This window comes from Micropterus dolomieu, linkage group LG12 (assembly GCF_021292245.1).
Source record: "Micropterus dolomieu isolate WLL.071019.BEF.003 ecotype Adirondacks linkage group LG12, ASM2129224v1, whole genome shotgun sequence".
Lineage (NCBI taxonomy): Eukaryota > Metazoa > Chordata > Actinopteri > Centrarchiformes > Centrarchidae > Micropterus > Micropterus dolomieu.
The window spans coordinates 27382753-27394136 of record NC_060161.1 but is presented as its reverse complement, the minus strand read 5'-3'; the positions used below and the strand labels follow the sequence as shown (position 1 = coordinate 27394136).

Here is an 11384-nt window from a genome sequence, read left to right as displayed (position 1 = left end):
AGTCTGAGCGGGGGGAGTGCAGCAACACCGTCAACATCACTATCGCTGGTAACTCCAAGTGTGCATGGAGCTTTTATGCATTTAAATTTGAGGGTGACATTATGATGTGCAGGTCTGATGGGGACCAGAAATGGTTCATTTGTTATTCACTGGAACAATTTGAAGATTAAAGTAGAAGTCGTAGGACCAATGACACCACTGTTTGTTTTCAGATGGTCCTGTGATCCTGCAGAGCCCTGCACTTCCTGTGACAGCAGGTGATAGAGTAACGCTTCTCTGTTCCTGCAAAGAAGAAAACGGCCAAAAACCCAGATCTGATTTCTCTGCAAAGTTCTACAAAGATGGTGTTTTCATTGGGACTGAAGCTGCAGGAAGTATGACCTTCGCGACGGTGTCCATGTCTGACGAGGGTTTCTATAAGTGTGAACACCCGACGAAAGGAGAGTCACCACAGAGCTGGCTGGCTGTTAAAGGTGACGATGATGTTCTGTGCTATTGCGTGATGTCTGTTTGTGGAGGTTAGTTTTAGCATTTCAATGCTTTCTGTATTCTATAGTACCTGAAATTTACTTTTTGAAGTAAATTGTTCTTGATATGGCAGCAAATGTTTTACCTTAAAGTTGTTTCAAATCAGGAGGCAGCCTTCAACCACGAAGGGACTCGAACCCTCAATCTTCTGATCCGAAGTCAGACGCCTTATCCATTAGGCCACGTGGTCACATGCAAGCGTCTGTCCCTGCAATGCAAGTCATGTGCATTATAATGTTACACACATGGTTTACATTTGATGATGGTATACACGATTGCTTATGTCAACAGGCAGATAACAAATCTTTTGCTTATGTCACAACAGCTGTAGACGCATTCACTGGACCTTAGAATAATAATAAACACATAAGCTTAGCATTGTAAACAACACACTCAAACCATGTGAGCTAACTGGTCTGCTTTTGAGGTTTCTTTTAACAAAGTTTCTTTCAGAAGAAACTTGGATTGCTTTTGGATGTTAAGTTAGGTGCGATCCACTCCCAGCTCGATGTCACTGGAGAGAAAAAAGCTTATGCTATGTATATAACCTGTCATACTGCAACAGCTGGACAGCATGGGGGTCGAACCCATGATCTCCTCATTATCAACAGTACACTCCAACTTTCTGAGCTAAACTGCTGTCTTCTGCACTGATCCTCAGACAGAAATCAATGTGCTTGTAGTTGGTGCACCTTGGAAATGAGTCTGGGACAAGAAAAGAGCAAGTAGGCCTTTTCAGTGGTAAGTGAAACTCGGGTAAGGAAGGAGAGAGGCAGCGAACACACACACGCCTTTTGGGGAATGAAATGGAGATGGAGTGACAGTAAGAAGCACCAAAGACAAACAAAATATATCCAAACCAGAGTGAGTGTGACAGAGCAGGAGGTCTAGCAGCTCTGAGTGCAGCAGGTGGACATGGTGTGGATATCTGAAAATACGAGTTAAGTTGATATTACATATATTAAAATGTCAAGTTTGTTTTGTTTAAAGTTAATCAGCACACAAACAACAACGCCCTGCCATCTATTTGCTCAGACCAAGGACAATTAATGATTTTTTTTTCTAACAATCTGTTTTTAGTTCATTTATTATTAGTTTAGTTATTTTAGTCAGCTGTGTTGCTCACATTTTAATATTTGATGTTACTGATAATTCTGTAGATTCCAAGTTAATTCACATTTTCTCAGCCACAGCCTTCCTTGCCAACCATCAGATATGTCTGAGGAATATGCTGGTTTTGGCAAGTCAGATGCTGTCTAGTGAAGTTTTCAGGCTAAAACCTGGTGACAGTTTTATTTGCTGTGTTTAATGCTTTTGTGTTTTCTGCCGTGCACGTGTTCACCACTGAAGGAGAGCGGGAAGTATTCTTGGGAAATATCTTCTTTTCTCCTTTTCAAGAACCTGTTGCTCTACAGCTCTATTAGCTAATAAAAAGTATGTAAAAACCAGAGATTAAAATCACTCTTTAAGTACAAACTTCCCATAAGAGCCATGTGTGATGTGAAGAGTGAAATCACACAATTTCTTTTTTAATTAATTAATTTCTTTCATATTTAAAAACAGCTATGAACATTCTGGCATAAAAATAATTCGCAGATAATTTCATCAAGGAATTCAAATGTGTGGTCCTTTAGTTGTAGATATTTTAATTAGAGGTTCTTCTTTGCTGGTGCTGCGAGGTTGTGCAAAAAGGCCTGCTGTTTTTTGACTCAGACATCAAACAGTTGGCAGTCTGCGGTACTACAGTTCTTAAAAACTTGGATGAAAACAGAACTGGTCTTTCTTGAATTATATATTTAACCAGTTGTTTTTCCTTCCTCGCAGTCGGAGCTGAGCCTCCTCCTCTTGTGTCTGTGCCGAGGCTGGTGTGTACCATCTTGCTGATTGTCGTCTACTCTCTCATGCTTATAGTTTGTGTGAATGCGCACAGAACTTGGGCTCAAGGTAGGAACGCCACTGGAAATCATGAAAGTTCAAATAAATGGAACTTTAATCAAAACTTTAATTAAAACGTCTGTGTTAACAGCTCCATTTTTATTTGATATATGTTACCAAGAGAAGGAACTTCTCTATATATATCCCAATAGTCTTTTGCTGGTAGGGATTCAGTTTCTTGCTCAAGGACACTTCAGCAGGTGAATGCCAGTTGCCAGAGAAAGCTCTCACTAAAGTAGTTTTACAAGAATCTTTAAATAAAAAGTCCTTTACTGGATAGTCGGTTTAGGAACCTGATGGATGGAAGTGTGGAAAAAGTTCTTAATGGTCCTGCTTGATCTTTTCCTAATAAATAAATTTGGAAGACGGGTATTTTTAAACAGCTGCTTACATCTTTTTGTGTTCAAACTTTGCTTTTTGCCAGGTATGTTGTAAAGTCACACAGTTCAGTGTGTTCAATCCATGAACAAAGGACCATGTTAAACATTCACTGAACACTGACGCCCCCAACCTGTTCATTAAGGTAACCTGTGTATTACAGCACACTGAGGCGGCTGACAGGTGTGGAAAGGCTGGGACTCGGTTAACAAATCAAGCAACAACCAACCAAAATGCACGACTCTGTAAAGGTTTTTATAAAAATGACAAAATTTCACATATTACTTTAAACTTCATTATACTACGGTCCAAACATTGTGCTCCCAAACTTATCTTCTGATACAGATAAGCCATGCTTCGACTGATATTTGACCAGTATTTATTTGTTCCTTTTCACAAATATCTTCTTTTGACCAGAAAATACCATGAAAAACTGAAATAAAATAATTACAATATATTAAATTCAGTATGAAATATAATATAAAAAATATATAATCAGTTCATTATACAATAAACACATAGCCTACTGTCTGCGCCTTCTGCACAGAAATGTAGGATCTGTTACAATCCTCTAATGTCGCAATGTAGTCTTCTGCTCTCTTTTCTTCTTTTTTTTTTTAGCTTCTTATAGCAGTTTTACAATCAGTTATTCTTAACTGATCTTATGAGCCCAGCATGCGCTTCAGTTAGTGTAATTCACAAGTTTAACAGTAGGTGTCACTATTACTCAAGTGAAACCAAATTACACTTGAAAAAACATAATTCTGAACATAATTACATAGTAAGCAAGTACCCTTTACTGGACAGCTACAGCCATGTATTATGCATGTAATCTCTTAACGTTATTAAGTCCCCCAAATAACCAAAGATTTTAACAAAGGACGTGACCTTGATGTCCTCAATTTTATATTAAATCCTGGATATCTGGATTTTAATTCTTTGAGAAAAGAGTTTATCATTAGTTTCAGTGATGATCTCTCTAAAAGGCTCTCTGTGTTCTTCTTCCTGCAGCTCGGGCTGAAGCAAAGAAAAGGGCTTCTGATCGTCTTTCATCAGAGCGATGAGTTGAAGAAGAACAAGAGCAGCTACTTTGCATGGGGTCACTTTGAATTTTATGTTTATATATTCAACAAGATTGTATTTTATTTATCTTATTTTTTTATTTCTCACTGGCAGACAAAGACAGAGACGCTGAAAATATTGGAGCTGACACATATTTCAGCTCGTAAAAAACATTTACAAGCAATTTGCAAATTTGAACTTGTCAAATCTCAACCATCTGTCCCACGCTACTTAGTGGACCTTTTCCATCTAAACCATCAGAGAAAATGTCCAACCCTGAAATGGAAGACAGATAAAAACCTTTTCTAAGGAGGCATTAAAGTGGTGACAAATTGCATTATTAACATAACCATGACTACGAGGATTAAAAAGTGTCTCGTGGTGTTCATAGAGAGAGTGATTTGTAGACAAGTCACACTGGTTAAAAAAATATTCCCTGATTTAATAGTAACCAGTGCAGAGATTAATAAGGAGGATAATATTCGTATTTCTTTGTTTTGGTCAGAAGTCTTACGACTGCATTTTGAAAAAGAGTTTGTTGGCGCACAGCTTTCTTTGAATGTCTTGATTTAGTACTTTCTGTAGTGATTTAAAGAATGAGACATAACGTGTTTGTTTATTAACATTTAACTAATATCTCAATCCTTCCCCAACCTTAACAAAAGTGCTTTTGTTGTCTTAACCTAATACCACTGCAGGACGCAAGCCTGTGGGTTTTACCATCAATCACCTCGCCTATTAACCGCTGTGATATAGTGCTTTCTTCACTCAAAAACATGTTCCAGAAAAACATAATTGGGAAAACAAATACTGATGTTTACATAAACATATGCTCTAGACAGACAGGGTTGGCTCTTGGTTCTTGACAGTAAAAACAAAACTGTTTACTGCTGGTGTCACAGAAGGTCCCCGAACTAGCTCATTTGATTGGCCAAAAGGCGTCTCTGATCTCTCAACAGTGCCCACCACTGGCTCTACAGGTGCACAGATCACTTTTGCTCCACATTTCACTGTGGTGCAAAAGAGAGAGCGCTTGTAACTTTTCATTTGTGAGCCACAAAAACAGCTTTTGAAAATGGTGGCAGCAGATTCAAGTAGTTGATCATTATTGACTTGTGTCTTCTAGAATATCCATCATCATCATGCGGATGTGCAAAGATTGTCCATGACTTCACATTTTTTGATGTAGGTGTTTTAATGTGTTTTGCACCATATTCACTGCAGCAACTGTATAAAAATGTGAGCATATTATTCATTTGTGATACGTAGAACAGGATTTGTGCACCTGCAATGAAGAATATATGTCACTGTTGTGTTTGTGGGAGACAAAACAAGTTCTGTTTGCTCCCTTCATACTTCACCTTTCCAGCCAGCCTTTCTGTCTGCGCAGCATGTTTCACTTGTCTTAAAAACAATTCTCTGAATTCATGCTGGATCTGACTTCTAAAAATATAGTTTCATTTCTCTTAACCAGAGATGTCACTTTTGTTTTCCTGTGGCCCCATGGAGCCCCCTGTCATCTTCCACTTTTGATGGCTATTCTGAGAAGCATTAGGCTTTTAGTCTTAACTGTCAAATGCAAGGGTGTTGTGTGGTGAATTTTGCATCTCCACAGAGTGAATTTTTGTTATGTAAAGGTGGTCAACCAGAAATATCGATCCAATAAATTGAGATATTTCAATCAATGTCATCTCGAAAGCCGCTTGGCTAAAAAGACATGATAATACTGTTTATTACTACCTGGGTCTTATGGTCATAGTTAAATAGTTTAAAATGAATAGAAATAGTTATGTGCATCAGTTATATATTCTACTCAGTTCTACTCAATTCTACTCAAAGCTCTCGGCAGCAAAGCTGTTTCCACTGACAAGAAAAATGTCCAAAACTACGAAAATAAGATTCAAGTTGTAACAAACTTGAATTATTCTTGGAAAACGTGATCATGATGTAGTAAAGAATAGCATACTTTATTTGCAATATATGTCCTGAAACCTGCATCAACCCTGTTAAATTCCTTTAACTAATGACAAGATGTTCTGATGGAAAAATGGACACCAAAGAGCACATTCTTGTTCTTCGACCATGAACAAACTTCAGCAGATAATATTCAAAAAGCTTTTTCTGCAATACAAAGAAGGATGAAAATGACCACCTTCTCTTTAAACACTCAGAATCCATAGCTTAAATTTGACACTGATCACATTCATGCCACACAACTGCTTCTGCAATCATGTGCATCAGCTTGCTCTGGAAAACGCTTCATTAAGAATAAATTTATTAATGATGGTAAGAGCACACCCACTTTCATACACTACAGAAAATACAGATACTTCCTACTAAGGCGTGATTTAATAAAGACAGTCTTGTTTCCACTGCTGTGTGAACCGAAGGGCACCAATTTAGCTGGTTTTCAAGAAACTTGAGGGTAAGCATCACATTATTAATGCATTAGTGCACAGCGTTGATGTGCACATTCAAAGTAAATTGATACCACAATATGAATACAACTCGTAGCTAAACATTTTGGATATTGTATGTATTACTGGTGTAAGATGGATGTTTTGTACAATTGCAAGATAAAGTGTTAAAGATCAAGTCTTAATAAGAATAATTGATGCTACATTTGGCTATGGCTCAAAATGTGTGCTATTGAGAAACTTGATTTTATCAAAGGTAATACAAGAAAAAATGGGGGAAGTTAGATCTGAAACTGCGGAAGAGGATTAGGGCCACGTGTGAATTTTTTTTTTTAATTCTGACTTTAATCTCAGAATTCTGACTTTAATCTCAGAATTTAAAAAAAAATTCACACGTGGCCCTAATCCTCTTCCGCAGATTTTTAAATTCTGAGATTAAAGTCAGAATTCTGAGAAAAAAGTCAGAATTCTGAGATTAAAGTCAGAATTAAAAAAAAAAATTAACACGTGGCCCTAATCCTCTTCCGCACTCTTCCGCACACATGGGACCTTTACAGATACCCATACTTCTGACTTTAAACTCAGAAATCTGACTTTAATCTCAGAATTAAAAAAAAAATTCACACGTGGCCCTAATCCTCTTCCGCACTTCCGCAATTGAACAATGGTCACATTTCTAGATATTTTTCACGCTTCCTTTTGGTTTGATTTACAAAAGAAGCTTTTACAAATTTGGACAAACACATCATACTAACAAAGCTAAAGTAGCCTACTGTTTTTTTAATAGTACAAACTTCTCAGCTGACATAACTTACAAAATTAAATTTATTAATATCTTGGATAATTATTATATCCATTAGATTACCCTCCTTTTAAATTTAGTAAAATTTAATATCACAGCAACGCTTTTAATGACAAAAAGGCTTGAGCATGTAGGCCTGTAGTCCTTGTATTGAAAATAATCTCTGGTTCCACACTCCAGTCCAGTTGGTGGCGCTAATGCACCTCTCGGCTAGTTTGCCAACCACCAATAAAAATTTTAAAAAAAGAAAGAAAAAAGAAGACGAAGTTTGAAAAAACTGGCGACGGAGTAGCGCATCCACACACGTAGCTGTCACACGACGGTCTCCTTTGGTAGGTTATCCGTGGCACAATCCACTCGCCATAGCCGAGGAGCCAAGCTGGAGCACCAAGGAGACTCTTCGCCGGTCAGTGTGGACGACGGTGAATCACAGTAAAGGAGCCCAACGAGGTATGTGTAGCGCTACACCTTCTGACGGCCAATTGTGTGCACACATTAAACCCAATGCATTGGTATTTGCGACGTTTGAAAAGTAACTTTGAGCTTTGCCCCTTTGCGTTTTGAGGCACATTAGTGACTTTTACTCGGCGTTGCGCTGACCTCAAGCGACAGTTTAACTGGTGATGGTCCCAGATGTGCCGTAGGCGTGGCCTCAGTGACTGCAAACCAGGACATACGTCTGATAACTTTGTTTTTTGTTAACGTTTGGCTTAATATCGTTATGTAGATATATGTTTCGGAGTGTAGTTTTGCAGGCTACATCGTTAGCTGCACGATGATTCCCGGGGACCTCTCCCACCTGCAGATTAGTTTAAAGCGAGGACTGTGAGCGTGATGATTGTGTCGCTGTTCAAAACACTGCAAAACGTCAATAAATCGTCCACCTCTTCATGTTGTCTGTCTGATTTGTGGCACGGTCGGTTTACATTTGTTCATACTTAGTTGCATAAGGAAACAGGCTGAGGTGTTTGACGCTCAGATGGACCACAAAGTGGAGACGCTGTTAGCAAAGCGCCCAGATTAACCTGTGATACAGCTTCGGACCATCGATCACCTTTATATTCCGCTATCTTTGCCATCGTTACCAACATCGGCTTGCCAGTCAACCTTTGTATCATGTATCGTTATTTACCTGACGTCGAGTTGCTGTGAGATGAACAGTTTGTCATTCAGCCTGTAAGTGAAACAGTCTGGATGTTTAGGCTGAATTAACACTCCGCCCGAACACAGCGCGCAGTCAGCTGTGGCCACGGTACATGCTCAAGTTAACTTGTGATACAACAGCTGTATCTACTGTCGCTCGTTTCACTCACTGATTTAGCAAACACACACAGAATTTGGAAGCAGGGGTGCTGTAGACTACGATGTAGCATCTGTGCTCAGTAGTGTGTGAGTAGGTCTGTAACACAAATTATTTAATAAATAATGCACATGCAGGCCTAAATATCTGCCACGTTGTTCTTTCTCTGTAAATAGCTGTTCTCACTCTCACTCTCTCTCTCATATTCATATATATATATATATATATATATATATATATATATATATATATATAACTTGCATTGCATTCCATATTATTATTAATAATAATTATTATTATTATTACCCCAAAGCAAATTCCTCATTTGTGTAAAACACTACTTGGCAATAAAGCTCCTTCTGATTCTCCTGATTCTGAACAGAGATTACAGTATGCAAATGAAATATGAGAATCGTGTTACGTACTATAAAAAGCTGGACAACATATTTCAGAATTACTGTGTGAGTAAATGATTTTATTTCAAAGTGTAAAACCTCTACAGTAGTAGGCTAATAGTCTCTGCTGTGTGCCACAGACTGCAGGTAGCCTGATTCACTCAGTCTGAAAGGGGCGGGGGGGGGGAGCAGATCATTGTCAGACATTTTTTCATCTTCTCATCACACATCCAGAGAAGGATGCACGGTTTGATGGGGTTTGCTGTTGCCCCTTAGCTCATCTGGTACAGCAAACTCATGAGGCTGAGTTTCCTACTATCAATCTATATAATCAGTGACTAGTCTTTATTGTTGTCTTCTTTAGTCACAGTAAACGGTCTCTAGCTCTATGTAACACGACACAGAGCTTGCATTGCATAGTTAACATGTTGAAAGTGTGTTTTGTGTTGTGACACCACAGCTGCTATGTAGCCTGTGTTAAGGATTTGATTTTGGTGGTCTTAATAGTGACAGGTAGGAAATTATACAGCTAGTAATCCTGAAATATGTTGTCCAGCTTTATATTGTAGGTCTACAGTGATTCTCTCATATTTTATTTGCACACTGTAATCTCTGTTCAACCTACTCACACACCACAGGAAGCATTCCAGATGATAAATGATCTTGAAAAATGGATAAGCAACAGTCGCGTTGTTCTGCAAGCCATCTCAAAACAGCTAAGGATTTAAAGATGTTGGATCTGGATATTGATAAGCTTCCAATGGAAAGAGCTCTGGGTCTCCAGTCTGGATTTCTGTTTTGTCTGAGTTCAGCTGGAGGAAATTATTTGACATCCATTTTGTTACTTCACAAAGGCAGTTGTTAAGTGAACTCAGCATTCCAGGGTCTGTGGATCTGACGAGCAAGTACATTTGTGTGTCATCAGCATAAATATGACAAGAAATGCCATGTTTATGGATAGTATGTCCAAGGGGAAGCAGATACAAGGAAAACAAAATGGGTCCTAAAACCGATCCCTGAGGCACACCATATTTAACTGGACAGAATGAAGAGACATAGTTGTTTACAGACACGCAAAACTTCCTATTTGACAGGTAGGATGAAAACCATTCTAGGGCAGTACCAGAGATCCCCACCCAGTGCCTCAGACTGTCTAACATGATGTTGTGATCAATGGTGTCAAAAGCAGCACTAAGGTCCAGGAGTACTAGGACTGAGCACATGCCATCATCAGCAGACATTAAAAGGTCATTGGTGACTTTAAACACGGCAGTCTCAGTGCTGTGCTACTTCCTGAAACCAGATTGAAATGTTTCAAATAATTTGTTATTTTCCAGTACAGTGAGCAGCTGTTTGGACACAATTCTTTCTAGAATCTTTGCAATAAAAGGGAGTTTTGAAATTGGTGTAAAATTTTGTGGGAGGGAGGGATCTAAACCAGGTTTCTTTAAAAGTGGGTTCATGCAAGCCGTTTTAAGATAATCAGGGACACAACCAGTAGATAGGGAGCTGTTGAAAACAGAGATCAAATGGGGACCAACAGAATCCATTACTTTCAGTAAAAACTTTGTAGGTATTACATCAAGTGGGCTGGAGGACACTCTCATTTGTGATACTGTTTTTAAAAGCTCAGACAAGTCGATGGGATAAAACTGGTTAAAACTCTCTTGTTGCTGTTGAGGGACCTCTGAGTAAGAGGCCATGGGGGTAATAGAGGCTCTGATTGACACCACCTTATTGGTAAAATAAGATCATCATCATTACTTCCAGCTGAGGCACAAGGAGGGGCTGGATTTACCAGCAGATCCACAGTCTTAAACAGACCTGGGATTGTGTTTATGTGTAGTAATGAGTTCAGAAAAATAGTGTTCTCGCATCCTTAACCATGTTATTGTAGTAATAAATCCTTCAGACTGAGGTAATGGACTTGGAGACTGGATTTTTTCCATCTGCGCTCTGCTTTCCTGCATTCCCTTTTTAGACTGTGAATGCTTTCGTTTATCCAGGGTTGCTTACTAGACCAACCTTTAGAGGAGCAGTAATATTTAGTGACGACCAGCAGATATGATTGAAGTGATCAACCAGATTGTTAGGGCCCGAGCACGACCGTGCGAGGTCCCTATTGAATCTGCTCGGATTATATTTTTTTTTTTCTGCAAAGTAGGCCCAAATGACATGGCCTAAACATACTCGAAAACTCACCAAAATTTGCAAACATGTCAGAACCGGTGAAAAATTTCGTATTCTACAAGTTTCGCACATGGGCGTGGCAAAATGACTCGCTAGCGCCACCTTGAAAATTGGAAATGATTAGCCCCTCGTTCACGTTCAACCTACATGTACGAAATTTTCTGGGGACATGTATCGTATCCAGACGCACAAAAAAGCCTCAAGAACCCATAGCCTAAAGTCAACAGGAAGTCGGCCATTTTGAATTTTATGGCCATTTTTGGATGATTTACACACTTCGTACTTTAACGAACTCCTCCTAGGGATTTAGTCGGATCGACGTCAAATTTCTGCTGTGCCTTCTAAAGGCATTGACGATGAAAAGTTGTGCTATTTGC

At 38.9% G+C, this 11384-nt stretch overlaps 2 protein-coding genes and 1 non-coding gene across 3 annotated transcripts in view; 2 read left to right on the top strand and 1 right to left on the bottom strand.

Moving 5' to 3' along the window:
- LOC123979879 (Fc receptor-like protein 5) overlaps positions 1-5373 on the top strand; it is an 8920-nt gene extending 3547 nt beyond the window's left edge. Inside the window, exons 5-8 of the mRNA XM_046063988.1 lie at positions 3-48; positions 213-473; positions 2353-2472; positions 3853-5373. Coding sequence (XP_045919944.1) covers positions 3-48; positions 213-473; positions 2353-2472; positions 3853-3905 — 480 coding nt within the window. The 3' untranslated portion in view covers positions 3906-5373. The remainder of the gene's footprint in view (positions 1-2; positions 49-212; positions 474-2352; positions 2473-3852) is intronic.
- Positions 646-718, bottom strand: trnar-ucg. Its single transcript has one exon. It is a non-coding gene; the product is annotated as a tRNA-Arg (tRNA).
- Positions 5374-7407: 2034 nt separating the features above from the next.
- Positions 7408-11384, top strand: part of LOC123980627 (CD276 antigen-like) — a 50527-nt gene continuing 46550 nt past the window's right edge. Inside the window, exon 1 of the mRNA XM_046065126.1 lies at positions 7408-7572. The gene's annotated coding sequence lies outside the window, so the exon portion shown is untranslated. The remainder of the gene's footprint in view (positions 7573-11384) is intronic.